General features: G+C 33.7%; 1 protein-coding gene across 6 annotated transcripts in view; it reads left to right on the top strand.

The window, feature by feature from the left end:
- Positions 1–1542: 1542 nt before the first annotated feature.
- LOC143223773 (uncharacterized) overlaps positions 1543–22171 on the top strand; it is a 100544-nt gene continuing 79915 nt past the window's right edge. Inside the window, exons 1-3 of one of the 6 annotated variants that reach the window (XM_076452181.1) lie at positions 1543–1816; positions 9380–9514; positions 12427–12682. In XM_076452181.1, the coding sequence (XP_076308296.1) occupies positions 12441–12682 (242 nt within the window). In that variant the 5' untranslated portion in view covers positions 1543–1816; positions 9380–9514; positions 12427–12440. The other 5 variants (XM_076452187.1, XM_076452185.1, XM_076452186.1 and 2 more) reach the window with 5 other exon arrangements.

The raw sequence follows: 22171 nt of genomic DNA on the forward strand, positions 1-22171 counted from the left end.
CAAGAAAAGACAAACAATGGAATGGTTTGTAAAAATAGGAATTTTGGATTAAAGTTTACAAATTTAGAAGGCCATTACTGTTTGTTTCCAAATTCATTTCACCTTTAAATTTATTTTTATTCTGGTTGAGAATAAATTCATTGAAGTCATAAAATGTTTTAAAATTTAGTATTTTCTTAGAAATACAAACACAACTGAAGATTTCACTTTCAACTTTGCATAAAAATAAGTAGTTTGCGTGATTGAAGAAAAAGTTATTTCTTTCTCAAAATTACTAAGGCTATGCGTACGGCATTTTACAAAAATTGATGTACTTGATGTACGTTTTTCAAAATATAACCCTTTTGATTTAAATTTCCAATATTTATTACAAAATTTGATGTGCCGAATCATGGAGTTTAGTCAAATTAAAAGTAGGCAATTTTTCTGGCAAAAGATGAAAGTTGAAAAACATATTGGGAAAGGTCCGGCATGACCAGGTAGTTATGGTGTTCGACTCGCACCAATTCTTCAACGACTGTCTGTCACCGTCTCTAATTTTGAAAGTTTGACTTGAGGGAGGGCAGACAGTCAGTTAATTTCACCCCGTGACCCTTTATTCATGCATGTAAAGTGCGAGGGATGTTTGTGGTATCTCACGAATTTTAATACAGCTCGACAAATTGAAAATCAAGAGATCGAAAACAGGGCCAACCAACTCTCCTTGGGAAAATAAAGTGCAGTTTTCTAAATTAATATTAGGATTCTTTAGGATGTAACATACAGGCGGAGTATGACTTGCTGATTAGCATTCTTAAAATGTGAATCCAAAGGTTTACAGTTCACAGAATATCGCCGAAAAAATGCGCTCTGCACTTTGTAGCCCTGAATGAGAGAAAGTCAAATAACTCTTGATAATCAGGCAAACGTAGCCCATGACTTGGTAGTGGGTTTCATTTGCTATCTGCTTTCTCTTTTATTTACCATTTCAATATTAGAACGACTAGGCACACGCACTATCTGCGTATTTCACGCAAAAAACAAACATACCGGCTCCCAATGGATGAGGCTCAGTGCTTGGGGCAGTGCTTTGATTTGTCTCTTTCAGTAGGCAATTTGTCCATGCCATCGGAAATTTGTATCTGAAACAAATTGTAACTATTATTTTTGGCCTCCAGATACAACAATAACATATTATTGAAACTCATCATCTTAAATTGTCCGTTTCTTTGATATCCAAACAAGTCTATATCCTCCTAGTGATAATTTGATGCAAAACTGTAGATATTGTTCTTATGAGCCATCACAACTTCACAACAGAATACGAGATTTTATTAATCTCAGGCCCCCCGCTAGTACAGCGGTATGTCTCCGGATTTACAACGCTAAAATCAGGGGTTCGATTCCCCTCGGTGGGCTGAGCAGATATCCCTTTGTGGCTTTGCTATAAGACAAACACAAACACATTAATCTCAGTTTTTTTTTTTTTTTTTGAATTTCGCACAAAGCTACTCGAGGGCTATCTGTGCTAGCCGTCCCTAATTTAGCAGTGTAAGACTAAAGGGAAGGCAGCTAGTCATCACCACTCACCGCCAACTCTTGGGCCACTCTTTTACCAACGAAAGGTGGGATTGACCGTCACATTATAACGCCCCCACGGCTGGGAGGGCGAGCATGTTTAGCGCGACGCGGGCGCGAACCCGCGACCCTCGGATTACGAGTCGCGCGCCTTATGAGTATTTATTATGAAAAAGGCGTATAAAATTTGATCGAGTTTCATTTATTTAATACGTATGTGTAGGGGGCTGAAGCATCGTTAAGCAATTGAGATAGTAAGGTAAGAGGTAAAATGAACGTATAATTTATTTGTGTTTTAAAAACATCACCTTTAAATTCAAAATGTATGAAATGCTGTTGTTACCTTATAATTTATAATGCTGTTTTCGGAAGCAGCTAAGTTAATGCCCATTTTAAAAGTTGTACAAGTAGTAAAAGTTTCGCATATTTTTGTTAGTGTTTATTCGTACTTATTATTAGCTTAAAATTAAGGATGGCTAGTGCAGATAGCCTTGATGGTTAGGTAGTTTTGCGCATTTATCTGAAAACGAACCAATTTCAATACAGAATTGAGCCTTCTCTACTTTATTTTACTTTTCATGGCTCAACGTTAGTACTGGCCTGATATTACACTTTATTGTTAGTTTACACTTTTAGTCTGCAGTGATGTCACCCACTAATGTATAACTATAATATTAATAGTAATATGAATAAGGTGCAACAATAGTGCATTTTTGTACAAAATTCAAGTATTTTAGAAATATTGAAGAAATTTGTTTTTGCAATGAGTTATCACAGAAATCTGAGAGAGCTAATGTAACACATTAGTGTAATGGATGGCTGAATATTGAGTGTTTGCTTTAATATTTTGATTAATTCATACATTTGATTTATTGTTTTTTGTTGTTTTTTTCAAAATAGAAAGTGGTAATATTTATTTCCCAACCTCAGGTTGCTTATATATTTTGTATTTCCAAAAACAGAAAAAGGAAGTAACTGAACCACCAGTCAGAATGCATTTTTCTTTGTTTATGATTTGAGATGTATTTTCTGCTTGGTTTTCTTCTTTTGGAGAATACAGTTGCAACACAGTCCTGGTTCGAAGCATTTTTGAATATAACATAAGTATATTATACTTACAATATGTAGTCTGTTTAAGTATTAAGTAGATTATTTTCTGTTTTGTAATTATTTACAGTGATTTGTTTTGAACATATTAATGGCTTGAAAGGTATCTTTGCAGTTGACAGTTTTTGAAAAAGGTGGTTTATTTTGTTTACCTACTGTTCTATCAGCAATATTTTTTTTTCACAAACTCATAATTGGAAAACCTAGTATAGTTTAAGATCTACCTTGGTATGTGTTGTTACATCCTGTGAAAACCAGTGTGTTTTTTCTAAGACTAAAATTGTATAGACTTTCTTTGCAAGAAGATAACTGTGCACTTTTGTACTTGTTTGAAAGTTTAGTGTTTGTTTATACAAATTGTCATTAAACACTTTTAGTAGTTACTTGTGCATCAAAGGTTGATTTTGAATTTGTGGTATTTCTGTATTAAAACACCTTTATTTTATAAGTGAAGATGTAGGGTTAAGCTAGAGCTGCTAAGGTTGAAAAATTAGAAGAAGAAAAACATTTTTCTAGATATATATTCTAATCTAGGATAGTGAAAGGAAAGGTATTTATAACATTAACTTTATTTTAATAAGATGCTAGAAGATTTTAAATTAACAAATGTCACACTGATTTTTAAAAAGGGAAGTAGTGTTTAAGAAATTAAAAGATGGACAACAAGGTAACATTTGGTCCTTCAAGGTTGTCTCTGCATACTCCCCATTGTGGAAAAAGTGAAGCAAATACATCTTTTATCTTTCAGGAAATTAACAATTTTCATGCACTGGGATTGATGTGAAACATGTAGATACTAATCTTTTAGCAATAAGTATTGAGAGGTTAAAATACAGAAACCCAATAATGTTGGTCAGTAGACAGTGGACAAGTGCCCAAAGATAGGAGAATTTTAGTAATGCTACTCCTGTTTTTAAACAGGGTGATAAAAGTTGCCACAGAAGTTATAGAGCAATTAGTATATTTGTGGTGAGAAAAATCCTAACTATACCGAGACTAATCTTCCTATGGTGTCAAGCCAAAGACTATGTCATTGGATTTGTAGATGCACATTATAAATTTTATTGAACTATGATTTTATGAATTTATGTCAATAAGTTTTCTATCAAATTGTAGATTATAATTAAAATTTTAACATCATACGACAATTTCTTAATTTTAAAGTAAATGTTAAAAAAACCAACAAAATATCAATGTTTGTGATGCCCACATACAAAATCTGAAGTTTCTAAAAGCCCAAATTACCAATGTTAGAAAGCTAGAATATAAGGTAAGAAATTCATATCTTTTCTATTTTGTGAAATAATATAGTTATTGAGTCAACCAAAGTGGTCCTGCCCACCTCTTACATTTTTGAAAATGCTTACTTATGTCTACTTTGCCCAGTGAAGTTTATATAACCAATTGAAAGATCAGAATGACCCATAGTGGTTTTATCAGCCTCTACGAAGTATTTATGTGGGAAACCCATTCTTTTAATGGTAGATTTCAAGTGAGACACTCGTGAGATCAAAAATTCTTTTAGACCTAAGTATAACTTAGTTACTAAGCTTTATAAATTATAGTGGAGTGCTATGGTATTGATATGTAATTTATGATTTTTTTTGGTAATTTAAAAATTTGTATGTAAAACATAAAATATTTTGTTTCACATTCTCTATGTGTGAAATTTGAAAGGCTTAGCAATTAATGGCAAGTAGCAAATGAATACAAAGTTCATAACTAGAAGAGATAGTTGTTTGCTGTACTTTATTTATTGATTTGCATTTTAAGAGAAATAAATGAAATTTAATAACTTGTTTATAAATAGTAGTAATATATATATATATACATGAATAACATAACCAAAATGTGATTGTATTTTATAAAATACTGGTGCACTAGAACACAGCTAAGACAAGTCACATGCATCACATCATTCAATTTCTGTAACGTTAGACACTGTTAAAAGATCAATGAAATAAAAATATTTTTAGGTATAATGTTACAAAATTTAAGTTATTTAGGCTAAACATTTGTGGTTTCTTATTCATTATAATTTGTAGTCATTCTAGAATGAAAAAAGCATAATTTTTATTTCTTTCCTGATTTGTCATGGTGGTTGTGAGGTTGATTAAATTTATGAAACCCATATAGAGATACAGTAGTGAAAATAACAGATAAAATGTAAGTTTTTATTTTAAGAAATGCTCGATAATTATCTGGAGGTTATCAAAAAGTTATACATGTTTCATATGTGAAATTTGACAATTTTCTGAAATATAAAAGTACTTTTAAAATCAAAATTATTTTGCCTGTCAGATAGTCAACATTCAAATATAAAAAATTCACAACAATTTATTACAAAATGTTAAAATTAAAAATCCAATACTCTGTGTATAAATGTCTTGTAATGTTGTGGAGGTATGTGTACATTTTAGTTATAGAAGATTACTTTGGAGAATATAGGGTGGGTGGAATCCACCCACCCATAGCAAAAGGGTTATTATGTATAAAATGCATTTAAATACCACAAACCCATCCTGTTTCATAGTCACTCTGTGGGGCCTGAAAAACACCTAAACTTCACATCAAAAAAAGTAATTTACATTATGCAAATCACTAATTAAGCCTAACTTGAAATACCAGTTTTGATCTTACCTAAGATATGATAGTAGCAAGGGTTTAAAAGTCTGTTTACAATAATATGTTTTCTGATAGTAGGCTTTAGAGGTGAATTTTCTGTAGTTTACAAGACCATCCAGGGAACTGATAGGGTAAAGACTACTCCTTTCTTGATGCTGCTCACTAGGAATAAAGATTTGGAAAAGACAGGCTTAGCTCCATTTAACAGTTTTAATTTTTTATAGTATGAGTGGCTAATGGAATGAGTTCTGTCAGCAGTAATGGTGGTGGTTAATACCTTCCAAGAGTTTAAACTGAGAAATTAATAGTTTCCTAAAGAGTAATTAGTGGATGTAAGTTATGAGTGAATGAAGATAGCCTTTATGGACTAAGTGGTCTCTTATTGTCTATGTATGTTGTGTTCAAGTCATGTGTAGGGTTGTTAATGTTGTACTCATTATTGTTGTCTATGTATGTTGTGTTCAAGTCATGTGTAGGGTTGTTAATGTTGTACTAATTCTTCTTGTTGTCTATGTATGTTGTGTTCAAGTCATGTGTAGGGTTGTTAATGTTGTACTCATTCTTCTTGTTGTCTATGTATGTTGTGTTCAAGTCATGTAGGGTTGTTAATGTTGTACTCATTCTTCTTGTTGTCTATGTATGTTGTGTTCAAGTCGTGTAGGGTTGTTAATGTTGTACTCATTCTTCTTGTTGTCTATGTATGTTGTGTTCAAGTCGTGTATGGTTGTTATTGTTGTACTCATTCTTCTTGTTGTCACGTATGTTGTGTTCAAGTCGTAGGGTTGTTAATGTTGTACTCATTCTTCTTGTTGTCTCATGTATGTTGTGTTCAAGTCGTGTAGGGTTGTTAATGTTGTACTCATTCTTCTTGTTGTCTCATGTGATGTTGTGTTCAAGTCGTGTAGGGTTGTTAATGTTGTACTCATTCTTCTTGTTGTCTCGATGTTGTGTTCAAGTCGTGTAGGGTTGTTAATGTTGTACTCATTCTTCTTGTTGTCTACGTATGTTGTGTTCAAGTCGTGTAGGGTTGTTAATGTTGTACTCATTCTTCTTGTTGTCTACGTATGTTGTGTTCAAGTCGTGTAGGGTTGTTAATGTTGTACTCATTCTTCTTGTTGTTCACGATGTTGTGTTCAAGTCGTGTAGGGTTGTTAATGTTGTACTCATTCTTCTTCTTGTCTATGTATGTTGTGTTCAAATCATGTAGGGTTGTTAATGTACTCATTCTTCTTGTTGTCTACGTATGTTGTGTTCAAGTCGTGTAGGGTTGTTAATGTACTCATTCTTCTTGTTGTCTATGTATGTTGTGTTCAAGTCGTGTATGGTTGTTATTGTTGTACTCATTCTTCTTGTTGTCTACGTATGTTGTGTTCAAGTCGTGTAGGGTTGTTAATGTTGTACTCATTCTTCTTGTTGTCTATGTATGTTGTGTTCAAGTCGTGTAGGGTTGTTAATGTTGTACTCATTCTTGTTGTCTACGTATGTTGTGTTCAAGTCGTGTAGGGTTGTTAATGTTGTACTCATTCTTCTTGTTGTCTATGTATGTATGTATGTTGTGTTCAAGTCGTGTATGGTTGTTATTGTTGTACTCATTCTTCTTGTTGTCTACGTATGTTGTGTTCAAGTCGTGTAGGGTTGTTAATGTTGTACTCATTCTTCTTGTTGTCTACGTATGTTGTGTTCAAGTCGTGTAGGGTTGTTAATGTTGTACTCATTCTTCTTGTTGTCTCATGATGTTGTGTTCAAGTCGTGTAGGGTTGTTAATGTTGTACTCATTCTTCTTGTTGTCTACGTATGTTGTGTTCAAGTCGTGTAGGGTTGTTAATGTTGTACTCATTCTTCTTGTTGTCTATGTATGTTGTGTTCAAGTCATGTAGGGTTGTTAATGTTGTACTCATTCTTCTTGTTGTCTATGTATGTTGTGTTCAAATCATGTAGGGTTGTTAATGTACTCATTCTTCTTGTTGTCTATGTATGTTGTGTTCAAATCATGTAGGGTTGTTAATGTTGTACTCATTCTTGTTGTTGTCTATGTATGTTGTGTTCAAGTCATGTGTAGGGTTGTTAATGTTGTACTCATTCTTCTGAACAAAAACCTACAGAGCATAAGTTATTAGAAATAAAGATTTTATTCATTTGGATATTTTGTTTGGGTGTTAATTTTATGGTTAATTTCCCAGAACCTGAAAGGGATATTGTGTTTGTAAGAACTCCATTACTTCCTTGTTTCTGTGGTCAGATTGGGGATATTAATCATAGTCTGATATTTTTGAAACTCTTGGAGCCCAGAAATTCTACCTTGCTTTTTCTTACATTTGGTGATTAACAGAACTATTTGGATATTTTTTGCACTCATATTTTTAGTTATATCTTTGTTACCTTTTGACTTAAACGTTTTCAGATAGTTTCTCATTTGCACAATATTACAGAGTCTTGAGATAGATATTTTGAAAATCTTAATTATCTTTCAGAAAGTTTTGATGGTCTTGATATGAACTAAGTTGGTTCATCGGGCAGTGTTTCCAATAACTATTTCAAAAGGTAGTTGACTGGTAGATACGGATGCTGTCAATCACTGACTGGCTGTAAAGTCTATGTGATGAGCAGCTGTCTTCATACATATTTGTAGTCTCAGTTTGAATAGAAAAGTTCACCATAATATTACATCTCAGCTCTGAATTCTCCACATCTGACTTTTCTAACATCACAGAATGCTAGAGTATCAACCACATCAAAACACACACTGTGCTTAATTACAAGGAAGAACCTAATATTTGAACCTCCTTCATCCTTGATATACTGAAAAAATCAATAAATTTGTAAACCTATCAGAGAAACTTACCTATATCTGAGAATTCTTAGATTCTATACTAAAACCCTTTAAATGATTTTTTATAACCAACAGAAAAAGCAATTTTTATCTCTGTTTAATTGTTAAAGTCATTGTTTAGTCTTTGTGCTGTTATTTCTTTGTTAGCACAATTGTTTGGCATGTGATGAATATATTTTGGTGCTCTGCATGCTAAAAGAACATTTCAAACATATTTTTAAATTGTCATGAATTCCAAATAAATCATATAAGTTTCAGAACATACTATTTTGATGATGTATGTTTTGTATTATAAAATGTTTGAAAATAACATGAATTCTTTTTCTTGAACATTAAAATTTGTACTAGAATGCAAAATAACTCAAATATTCATTGACTGCTACAGATCTTTGTATTTAAGAGTATATTATGGGTGTATTAAGAGTGGACAGGTTTCAAGCAATGAACATTTCATTTTGAGTTCTGACCAGTAAGATAGTTGGTAGTTTGCCATTGTGACCATCATTAACTTAGCAGAAAGCTGATTTATGGACTTTGTTGATCTATTAATCAGTTACGTTCAACCAATCTTTCTATTTTTATATGTTTTTTGTAGATATTTTCACAGTATTATTCCTTTAATATGATAGACATCTTGAGGTACAAAACGTTTTATTTACTTTTTTAATCCTGAACTGTTCTACATGAAAATTCATCGAATGTGCAAAATAGTGTAAAACATGTAACAAGCTGAATACTGTTTGGTAAGTATTTTTGTAGACAATTAAAACTAAATAATTTATTGACCATTCTTTCACGTATGTCATTGGTGTAAATCGGAAAAAGTAAAGGTCCAAGACTGAGCCATGAGATACCAAACTTGTGACGTTAATCCAGTTTGACTGAACTCCATTTGTAAAAATACTCTGCTTTCTTCCACCTAGCCACTCTTATATCCAATTAGCTAACCTATACTCCACACCTAAAGAAGGAATTTTTCAAGACTTTTATGTAGCACCTTCCCAGATGCTTTCTGCAAATCCAGATACACCAAATCTACACCTTTGCCCTCATCTACATAAGCAACCTTTCCAGAGATTGTCAAAAGATTTGTAAGGCAAGATTTTTCCATGGTGAAATCATGTTGACCATTCAGTAAAGTTATAAACTTTGTTAAATGATTTTACAAAGTATCTTTTATTACTCTCCAAATCTTTTCCCACAACTGATGTAAGGCTACTATAGAGTTCCTAATAACCATACATGTTTGATTATTTCCAGGCACTCTTCCACCCTGGACGATACTTATTTGGAGCTGTATAATTGTTAAGTTTTGTCTGACAAGCCAGGAAGATCTGCTGCTGTAGGTTACTTGAGAGATAAATTGGCCACCTTACTATTCCAGGGAATCCATAAGTGAGTATCAATTACAGTAGTCATTGTAAGTCAAGAAAACATGGGCTAGGCTGTCTGGTTATAGCACTCTGTGACCTGTTGAAAGCCTTGTTGTAAATGAGTATATAGGTTTTGGCCTATTCGAAACTCAAAGTAGAAGCACTTCCATCAAAATTAAGGGATATTTGTGGGTTATCAGTCTGTAACTAGCTAGGCTGCTCAGGTGATTGTTACTTGCATTCATCATTTTCATGCTCTAAATTTGTTTATCTTGAACATTTAAAAATTTATCTTTAAACATTTTCCACATTAGCTCTCCTAAACACACAACAGATGATTCTTGTTGCATTCTTTATTTAAACTTGTAACTGAAGTATGTTTATTCTTTACCTCCATATGTAGCTCCTCGAACCTACCTTTCTCTATATCATTAGCCCCTATATGCACATCTGCTAGACCCATTTATTATATTTCTTACTGTCAGTTATATTCTATACCTGTGCCCCTGGGTAACATAATCTTATTCTTTTTTAATACTATTTGTATTTTTCAGTATTTGTAAAGCTAGTTATTCTTTTATTATTTAACCTAAATTACCATACATTACAACATTAATAATGTTAACAAATATCAAATTGTTCAACTTTCTAACATCTTTTCTCTTCTGTAGTTCCCTCTTAAAGCTTATAACAGTTTACATCTGTTTATACTGTTACTTCTCTGAAAAAATGTCTTACTAAAAATCCAACTACACAAGTTGGAAATCATTAAGCAAAAGGTAACTTGCCTAAGTGTATTGAATGATGTAACATCCTACCTGCTGGCGAGCATATTCCATGAAAAGTTTTTACTCATTATGTGCTTTTCCTTATGTTACCTAATATAACCTTGCAGGTTTCTAATTTTTACGTTTTTAGTTCCTTTTGTAACAATAGATAAAGAAGATACATGAAAAACAAAAAGTATAGTTTTTCTGTGGACCTCTTATTTTTATGCTTTTGGTTTCTGATAAAATTTAAGCTTCTTTCTTTTCTTCCTAATTATAGTATTAGTATACAAAATATTTTTATTTACTTAAATAATGCATCTAAGAACACAATAACACATACAAAGCAGACAATGTCCCATAACTTATAATTTAATTGGCTTTCTTGCTAAGACAAAAATGACTTCAATTTTTTCTGCTGGTCAATCTAAACACTATGAGATAAACTTCCTAAAGTAAGATGAAATTTACATGTACAGTGCTATCTTGTTTTCAATATATTGAAAATATGGTAACACTGTATGTCATTCACATTTTGCTTTCTGATTTGTTATAAATGATGTTGAATGAATGCCGAAGAGAATTATTGGTCATTAGTGAAAAGATGATGCAACAGGTGGGTGGAACCAGTGGGTCTAATTTTGTAGTTTTTGACCTTGTAAACAAATAAGATTGAAGGCAGTAAAAATTAGACTTTGCCTTAGTAATACCTGTATTCTAATGAGCAAGTTACTTCTAAGGTCTGTACTTCAGAGACATGTAATAAAAAAAATCATATAAGGGAAAAGACCAAGAGAACTCTCATGTCAGGAATATTAAGTATTTTTTAAATATTTAGTTTTAAAACTAAGAACATAAACCTTGTGTAATAAAATTTGTTTTATTAACTGTGTTTTTATGCCAAGTTGATTTTTATACATTGATAATAAAGTAATTTAATTAAATTTGAAATATATCTGTGTAAAACTGGCCAAAGTTAAACAAAGGAAGTAATAAAGAGAAATAATGGCAGATTACTTAAAAACACTAATTTTGATAATTTGGTTATTTTTGTGTTTTGTGATTCTAAACTATTAAGTTGGTTAAAATTTGAAATAACCTAAAATAATTTTGAGAAATCATAATAGCAATATTTCTATTACTTAGATAGGTGGAATAATTGAAAACCCAGTAATCTGAAACATGAACTTCACTTTTTTTGTGACACTAATTGCTGATAGTAGATAATTTATAATATTAATCAATTCCCTAGCTATGGGTATAAATTAGAATTTTGTTGAAGATATTTTAGGTGATGTTTTCAGTCATGTCACAAATAGAATGTGAAGCAGAGAGCTCCTTACAATACTACAACTAATATTTTAAATGGTGTAGATAGGTTAATATCATACTTATTGTAATTCTGTTGGTTTTGAGGAGGTAGGTCATCAGGATGATTGTTAAAAATATTGACCTATTCTAGATGGTCAGTCTTGTGCTTTGTATCATTCATGATGTCTAAGAAAAACTCAACTACATGTACCTGTTCTACTATTATTGAGATGCTGCACAAATCAATTAATGGATAACTAATTTGTAGTATTTTAGTTGTGACAAGGCAAAACCATTGTTATATAGAATAATGTCATCAATCCTTCTCCAATTTAATTTTTGTGCTTTCAAGGAAGTGCTCATTATTTCTTTTCAATACCTAGATATAATTTCGAAAGGTCTAGTGTTCAGTGGGAACCTCTAGTGTATTTATAATACAACCTAAATGCATTAGCTAGTATATGAAACATAAGTGTTGTTGAGACCAGGTGGGCAAAACCAATATCAAAATTTATGTAACCAAAAATTCAAAAACAAAATTATTATTATTGTTGTATGTTTTTCTCTTTTTAATTTTTAAATTTAGAAATGGTAATCAGATCAAAAGGTTTGTTATATAAAAAATATGTTGATCTCAATTGTGGTCTTGGCCTGGACAATGTATCTGGTATGAAATATTATTTATTTCTCAGTTGCTAAACATAAAATTTGTTCATATGCAATGTAGAAGTATGTAGACTTTTCACACGGGCTTAAAATATAATTTTGAAACTTAGAAAATATACAGTAAATATTTACTTGTGTATTGCTTCTTTATGTTGCTATAAATTCAATTTATAACTGTTTTTCTTTGCAGATTTATTTTCAATCATGCCTACTGATTCCCCAGTAACTTCGGAGTCAGACGATATTCCTGCTGAACCTACAAAATTAAATCCAATAGAATCATTTCTACATCTGCTTTCTGGGCAAGAAAAGGAACCCAATGTGATTACAATGGACCATTGTTATGCTAAGTCATGGAATGCATACCCAGGTGCTGGACATGCAAGACCTGCCAAACTGCTCTTCATGAAAGATGTGCCTCGCCTTCCATTAGTAGATCACACAAGGTAAGGTAACTAGCACTATACACAATATATTGTTCTTCCATTAGTAGATCACACAAGGTAAGGTAACTAGCACTATACACAATATATTGTTCTTCCATTAGTAGATCACACAAGGTAAGGTAACTAGCACTATACACAATATATTGTTCTTCCATTAGTAGATCACACAAGGTAAGGTAACTAGCACTATACACAATATATTGTTCTTCCATTAGTAGATCACACAAGGTAAGGTAACTAGCACTATACACAATATATTGTTCTTCCATTAGTAGATCACACAAGGTAAGGTAACTAGCACTATACACAATATATTGTTCTTCCATTAGTAGATCACACAAGGTAAGGTAACTAGCACTATACACAATATATTGTTCTTCCATTAGTAGATCACACAAGGTAAGGTAACTAGCACTATACACAATATATTGTTCTTCCATTAGTAGATCACACAAGGTAAGGTAACTAGCACTATACACAATATATTGTTCTTCCATTAGTAGATCACACAAGGTAAGGTAACTAGCACTATACACAATATATTGTTCTTCCATTAGTAGATCACACAAGGTAAGGTAACTAGCACTATACACAATATATTGTTCTTCCATTAGTAGATCACACAAGGTAAGGTAACTAGCACTATACACAATATATTGTTCTTCCATTAGTAGATCACACAAGGGTAGGTAACTAGCACTATACACAATATATTGTTCTTCCATTAGTAGATCACACAAGGTAAGGTAACTAGCACTATACACAATATATTGTTCTTCCATTAGTAGATCACACAAGGTAAGGTAACTAGCACTATACACAATATATTGTTCTTCCATTAGTAGATCACACAAGGTAAGGTAACTAGCACTATACACAATATATTGTTCTTCCATTAGTAGATCACACAAGGTAAGGTAACTAGCACTATACACAATATATTGTTCTTCTATTAGTAGATCACACAAGGTAAGGTAACTAGTATAATACACAATATATTGTTCTTCCTTTAGTAGATCACACAAGGTAAGGTAATTAGTATAATACACAATATATTGTTCTTCCTTTAGTAGATCACACAAGGTAAGGTAACTAGTATAATACACAATATATTGTTCTTCATTTAGTAGATCACACAAGGTAAGGTAACTAGTATAATACAAAATATATTGTTCTTCCTTTAGTAGATCACACAAGGTAAGGTAATTAGTATAATACACAATATATTGTTCTTCCTTTAGTAGATCACACAAGGCAAGGTAACTAGTATAATACACAATATATTGTTCTTCCTCTAGTAGATCACACAAGGTAAGGTAACTAGTATAATACACAATATATTGTTCTTCCTCTAGTAGATCACACAAGGTAAGGTAACTAGCACTATACACAATATATTGTTCTTCCTTTAGTAGATCACACAAGGTAAGGTAACTAGTATAATACACAATATATTGTTCTTCCTTTAGTAGATCACACAAGGTAAGGTAACTAGTATAATACACAATATATTGGTCTTTCTCTAGTAGATCACACAAGGTAAGGTAACTAGCACTATACACAATATGTTGTTCATCCTTTAGTAGATCACACAAGGTAAGGTAACTAGCACTATACACAATATATTGTTCTTCCATTAGTAGATCACACAAGGTAAGGTAACTAGCACTATACACAATATATTGTTCTTCCATTAGTAGATCACACAAGGTAAGGTAACTAGTATAATACACAATATATTGTTCTTCCTTTAGTAGATCACACAAGGTAAGGTAACTAGTATAATACACAATATATTGTTCTTCCTTTAGTAGATCACACAAGGTAAGGTAACTAGCACTATACACAATATATTGTTCTTCCTTTAGTAGATCGCACAAGGTAAGGTAACTAGCACTATACACAATATATTGTTCTTCCTTTAGTAGATCACACAAGGTAAGGTAACTAGCACTATACACAATATATTGTTCTTCCTTCAGTAGATCACACAAGGTAAGGTAACTAGTATAATACACAATATATTGTTCTTCCTTTAGTAGATCACACAAGGTAAGGTAACTAGTATAATACACAATATATTGTTCTTCCTTTAGTAGATCACACAAGGTAAGGTAACTAGCACTATACACAATATATTGTTCTTCCTTTAGTAGATCACACAAGGTAAGGTAACTAGCACTATACACAATATATTGTTCTTCCTTTAGTAGATCACACAAGGTAAGGTAACTAGTATAATACACAATATATTGTTCTTCCTTTAGTAGATCACACAAGGTAAGGTAACTAGTATAATACACAATATATTGTTCTTCCTTTAGTAGATCACACAAGGTAAGATAACTAGTATAATACACAGTAGAGTGTTTTTTATTTACTAGATCCCACAAGTTAAGGTATCTAGTACTTGCACAATATATTGTTTTTTCTTTCTTTAGTAGATTGCACAAGGTAAGGTAACTAGTGTAATATACAACAGATTGTGTATTATACAATCTCAACGGGTGTTGTGAACATTGTATCTGATACTGGTGTTTGGGTATAGTGCTCACGAAACCCTGGCATTACTGCTGCAGTATCCTTATTTGGCATTGTAGTTCATCTCCTCACAGGGCTCCATGGTGGATGGGCACCTTAATATTCATTTTTTATTATGGATCCTCCAATTACAAATCTTAATAGAAGAGTGAAAAACCAGTCTGTAAGTAAACGATCACTTATTGAAAATTCTGAGCAGCAATCCTCACCATCTTTACCACCTGTTGTACATCATTTTTTTATACTACATTTTCTTTCAGACAAACCTTTATGGCAAATGTCTCCCTTTTTCATTCAGAAGGGACTAGAAGGACTTGCTGGTTTTCCAAAGTCACTAAAGAAGCTTCGATCTGGTGACATATTGGTGGAAACATTCACACCTGAACACAGTGAACTCCTCTTGCATTCAAAGAAAATTGGGGATATACCTATTGAGGTTACACCTCCTGCTACTTTGAATTCATCATGAGGAGTTATTGTTGAGAGGGATTTGAAGAACATCCCAGAGTCGGAGATTCTCACTGGTTTCTTCACCCAAGTAGTTTCTGCAGTGAGGCGTGTATCCACTGCCAAAGATGGAATTATGGTGCCAACCAGTGTCCTCATTCTCACATTTACGTCACCACATCAGCCTTTCTCCATCAAGGCAGGTTATCTGAATTACAGAGTGCAGCCATACATTCCAAACCCCCTCATATGTTTCCAGTGTCAGTGGTTTGGTCACTCGAAGACGTCATGTCGAGGTTCTTTGCCGTGTGCTTGTTGCAGTGGCAAAGACCATGATGCCTACGAGTGTAAATCAGACCCTCATTGCATCAATTGCAATGGCTCTCATCTGTCCTACTTTCGTTCTTGCCCTTGATGGTTGGAAGAGAAAGAGATGTAGCGTTTGAAAAGATTGAAAATATTACTTACCCTGAGGCTCGAAAATTGCTGTCCACCACCTTATCTCAGAACGTATGCTGCTACACTTCATTCCAGAACTGTAGTGGGAGTGTAGACAGATCTCCCTGTACCTCCAAAGGAATTGTTCTCCAAACAGATGAAAAGTCTCTTAACCTCAGTGGTTAAAAAAGTTGATGAATCAACTTCAACACCTATTTCTGTCCTTTACATACATTTCCCAGATTCGTATCCTGTGGTTCCAGGTACAGACAATTCCTTGGATAATTTTTTTCTCCCACCCCAAGATGCAAAACAATCATTCTTTTATGTCTTCAGTCACTGGACTCCCAACAGCAAAGACCTGCTCAATCGATCCAGGGCAATATCCATGGAGGTCTACAGACGTCCCTCAAATAAGGACAGTTAGGAAAAAAAGACGTGGTTGTAAACAGAAGGGTTCTCTAATCAATATGCCTGCACGTAAATAAAAGTGGCCACTCTGATACAATGGAACTGTCGAGGTTTATGTTCTAATCTGCATGACATCAAAGCACTGATTGCTTACTACCATCCTGTATGTCTTTCTTTACAGGAAACATTTCTGTAATCTGCCAATACAGTCACCTTTAGACAGTTTTCTTTGTACAGAAATGACAGGCTGTGTGATGGATGAGTGTCACTGTTGGCTGTTTAATATGTGCCCATCCTGTCTTTGCTACTTGTCACACCCTTGGAGCCTGAAGCCATTCGTGTCTCCTTGGGTCATGTCATCACTGTTTGTTTTCTTTACCTGTCCCCTGGAAAGACATGATGAATCAGGCCTTGATGCTCTCATTGAACAATTGGCATCTCTCTTTTTCATCCTAGGGTACTTTAATGGACATCATCTCTCTGGTGAAGTGCTGATATTGATAGAAGGGATTGCTCTGTAGAGCGTAAGCTCTCTGATCACAACCTTTCTCTTTTCAATACTGGTTCTTCTACTTATTTTCATGCACCTAGTCAGTCCTTCACTGCTATTGATCTCTCAGTTTGCTACTCTTCATTATTCTCCCATTTTTCATGGAGGGTTGACAATAATCCACGAGGCAGTGATAATTTTCCTATAATTTTGAGAGAGACTGGCTGTGGTCCATGCCACCCGACCCACGTGCCCTGGTGGAAGCTGGATAAGTCAAACTGGCCCTCTTTCGCTGCTCTCACAGAACTTGATCCTGCTATCGTGTGCAAGCCATCAAAAGATGACTGTGTGACAGCAGCAACTGACTGTATTATACAAGCAGCTGCTCAATGTGTTACTAAAACCTCAACATGTTTTCCACTATATCCTTGTCCATGGTGGAATCCTGCCTGCCACATGGTATGGAAGCCTCAAAAGCTGGCCTGAGATACTTTCCTAGGTATCCCACACTCTCGAACTGCATCTCTTTCCAGTGGGCCTGTGCACGTGCTCGGTGGGTAAGACGTCAAAGCCAGAATGAATCTTGGATTAATTTCAGAACTGGCATATTTTCTAATCAGTGATGTCGAGAAAACCCACTTGTAGAGAAATATATATGTAAAAATGGCTTGTTTGGGTTGAGAAATTTTGTTACGTAGAGGAGTGAACAACGTTTAGACCTTCTTTGGTCATCGTCAGGTTCACAAAGAAAGAGAGAGGTAACTGACCTGTAGCTGACCACATGTTTGAAAGGGGTTGTGTAACTGAGTGTTGGAATGTAGAGGGTGGGCTTAGATATTTGAATATATAATTTTATATTATTATTTATTATATTATTTTGTAATATAGATTTTAAGGTGTTCCTTTGTATTGGTTTATTTCAAATGTTTTTATTTCTAAGGTTGGAATGTACCTATTGCGAAGTTAAGTAAATGTATCTCGTCTGTGTTTAATTTTCGGTCAGATCTGTTAATTATGAGGTAAGTCAACTGTTTTTCTTGGTGTCTTTTCTGTTGTTTGCATCTTAGTTTTTCTAGTATACGGCATCCCCAAACCTCATAAACCAGATTGTCCATTACGACCAATAATGTCCACATATGAATCATTTAATTACAATCTTGGTAAATACATAGCATGGGCATTCTCCAGATATGTAACATCAGCCAGCTCATTCATCAAAGACTCTTTTAATTTCAAGTATAATCTAAATCATCTTAATCATAAAGCCGTAATGGCCAGTTTTGATGTTATATCCCTCTTTACAGAAGTTCCAACCACTGAAGCCTGCAAGATAGCCTTAGAACTCTATATCCGAGACCCTAACCCAATTATAGACATTCCCAGCAACCAATTAGCAACCCTCATAGAATTCACCACGATAAAGACAAACTTCATGTTCAACAACCACAACTATATACAAACAAATGGCCAAAGCATGGGCAACCCAGTATCACCAGTTTTAGCCAATATTTTTATGACACAAGTTGAAACGCAAGCAATTAACACAGCATTACATCCACCATTACACTGGTACAGATATGTAGACGACATGATTGCGGGATTCAGATCTACAGAACACACACTTAATTTTCTCAATCACGTTAACATCCCAACATCAACTTCACAGGTGAACAAGAAGGAAGCAATCAAATATCATTTCTTAACCTCAAAATTACAAGAACCGATACACAATTTAAAACAGAAATCCACAGAAAAATCACCCATACTGGACTATACATTCCTTGGGACTCAGCACATGAAACAAAACAAAAACTCAACGTACTAAGAAACCAAATAAATACACCCATAAAACTATGCTCACTAGATAAAATTAACAATGAATTAGACAAAATAAAACAATACTTCATTAACATCAATAAGTTTCCTCCACAAACTGTAGAAAACATTATACACACACACCTAGACATTGAGCAAAATCAACCAACAAAAGTAAATATATCTCACGAATCAAAAAATCACGAAACCACATACTGCTGCATACCATATATTCCTGACATCAGCAGACAAATAACCAAAAGTTGGCAAAAACTAGTAACAAAATATGACATTCCAGTTAATACCAAATTTATTCAAAAACCAGGCACAAAACTGAGGTCTATACTATGTAAAAACTACACTGACAAACATCACACCAACATTATTTATGAAATACAATGTGTTTCCTGCCATGATTTCTATGTTGGAGAAACAAGTAGAAAAATGGAAACCAGATTTAAAGAACATAAAAAGCCACCTTCACACGTTTTCGAACACTGCAAGTCAAATAAACACAACATAACCGTAGAAAACACTCAAATACTAAATAAAGAAACAAACAAACAAACGCAATATTAAAGAAGCCTTACTTATACAACAACTTAAGCCCAGAATAAATCAGTACAAAGGAACACCTTTGTAACTATATAAAAAAATATAATAAAATAATAACATAAAATTATATATTCAAACATCTAAGCCCATCCATATAAATAGGAATGGAAGAATAGTTCAAAATATGTTCAGCAAATAATACAGTATTTCCAATCAGGAGTGTCTGCTTTTCTCAGTTGACTTAAAGATAGGCCACATGTGGGGACTGTAAGAAGCCATGGTGGGATGGGCTGACCAGTGGATACAGTAATATTATCCAAGGACAGACTAAATTCATCGAACTGCACCTGAATACAAAGGCCAAAAGGAGGTGACTGTGTGGGCTCTGCCATGGTTTGTTGTGCTTTGGTTGTTGCATGCAGAATCCCCTCTACAGTTTGTGTTCACTGCTGAACTGTATGTTATTTCTCTTGTCCTGGATCACATAGAAGCTAAGCAGTATTCAAACTGCACTACTTATACTGATTTGCTTAGTTCTTTACTGGCCCTGGAATTGTTTCACGTTAGTTCTCATCCTGTTTTTGCCAATATTCAAAACTGACTGGCCCATTTCTCTTTCACATGTACTTCTATCCAGTTTTTTTGGATGCCTGGCCATGTTGGTATTCATGGGAACGAGCTTGCCAATACTGCAGCTAAGTCTATCTCTTCTGGCACTATCACCACTATGCCTTTCCCATACATGGATTATGATTGTATATTCAAGGTGCGGCTCCATGCCAATTGGCAGTCAACTTGGAGGGAGCAATGTGAAAACAAGCTTTTCCAAATAAAACCCTCTATTGGACTTTGGCTGTCTTGCTTTTGGAAAGAGAAAGTTGTTCTAACTAGGCTACGCATGGGTCACAGTTGTTTAACTCATTTTTATGTTTTATCTGGGACTGATGCCCCAATGTGTTGTTTATGTAAAACTTGGGTCACAATAAGCCACATTTTAATGTCTTACTGTCATTACAATTCTCAACGACGGCACCATTTTAAACATGTTTTGTCCCAAGGTTTATCCATAATGTTAGACAGTGTTTTTGGCAGTGGGGGCACTGTACACCTAAAAAATGTTTTTAGTTTTTTAAAGGCCATTAATTCTTTTAATGCTATTTAAGGTTTTTAAGTTATGAGTTGACCTGTTTTTAATGTGATTCCCTTTTAAGAATTAAAGAACATCTAGTTCAATTTGAAATTAAAAAATGGCTTTAGTGTTAAATAACTTGAAACCAGGACTTGAAAGGCCAACTTCAGGTGTCTAATGCTCATGTTTGAACTACCCGTTAGTCATCCTGGAGAGTTATAATAATTCAAACGTTGCTACAAGTCTTTTAAAACTTGTATTACTTTACTTTCTGAAAATGGCCATATGGTCAAATGACTTGAAACCAGGACTGGAATGGTCAACTTCAGGTAACTAATGCTGATTTTTGAACTTACCCATTAGTCATCCTGGCGAATTATGAAAATTACAATTATGCCACAGAAAGTTCTTTACAACTTGTATTACTGTAGTTTTTCTCTTACTGCTGTAGATATAAAAATTGGATTTAATGCTATTTATGTTTTTAATTTAAAATTTAAACTTTGTTTTGTATTACCTTAATATCCTTTTATAAATTTTAATAATTTTACTTTAATTTTAACTTTTTACCAGATGTTTGGCACAGATAGCCTAGCTGCTTTGTGCCAACCAATCAATCACACAAGATAAGGTGACTAGTATAATACACAATAGATTGTTCTTCCTTTAGTAAATCACTCAAGGTAAGATAAATAGTAATACACAATATATTGTTCATCCTTTAGTCGATCACACAAGGTAAGGTAACTAGTACAACACACGATAGATTGTTCTTCCTTTAATAGATTGCTCAAGGTAAGATAACTAGTATAATACACAATATATTGTTTATCCTTTAGTAGGTCACAGAAGGTGAGGTAACTAGTACAACACAGGATAGATTGTTCTTCCTTTAATAGATTACTCAAGGTAAGGTAACTAGTATAATATGATAGATTGTTCACCCATTAGTGGATCACACATGGTAAGGTGACTAGTATAGTACACAATAGATTGTTCTTCCTTTAGTAGATTGTAGAAGGGAATGTAACTAGTATAATAGATGTAACCCTGTAATTTCAATAGTGACATATGGAACTTTGTTTTTGGGGCCTGGATGAATCTCATGATAATGAACAATGTTGTTCTCTACTGCCCATGATTAGATTTCACATTATCTGGTTGAAGAGCATACCTGTTCCAGATCCGCATTTGGGTTTATTATTGTATACCAGTATTGTCTGCTTGTTTTTCTACTCGGACACTTTCTGTACAAATCTTACTCTTACCAGCTACTCCAAGTGCTGAATGTAGGATTTAAACCAAAATGTGGGTAGTGCTGTGTTTAAGAACTTTACATTTTTCTGTGCTGAAAATCTGAAATTCTATTTTTGACAACTTACCTCCTGTGCTATACCACCCTTTTTCCCCACAATAATCAGTGTTTGGCCTTGATAATATTGCTTGTTTGAAAAATGTGAATAAGAAAAAATAATGGACTTTAATTATGGACTGTGTATAAAGGGTGCATTGATGCAGGTGAAGAGGGTCACAAGATTTAAAATCAGTAAGGGAAATATAGTGAGGTATAAAAACTCGATCAAGTGAGGCAGAATTCATACTACTGATTAGTTGGGCAAAGAAGAGAAAATTTCCTAAGGTTAAATCTAAAGTGTGAGGGGAG

This window comes from Tachypleus tridentatus, chromosome 8 (genome assembly GCF_004210375.1).
Source record: "Tachypleus tridentatus isolate NWPU-2018 chromosome 8, ASM421037v1, whole genome shotgun sequence".
In the NCBI taxonomy this organism is placed as follows: domain Eukaryota; kingdom Metazoa; phylum Arthropoda; class Merostomata; order Xiphosura; family Limulidae; genus Tachypleus; species Tachypleus tridentatus.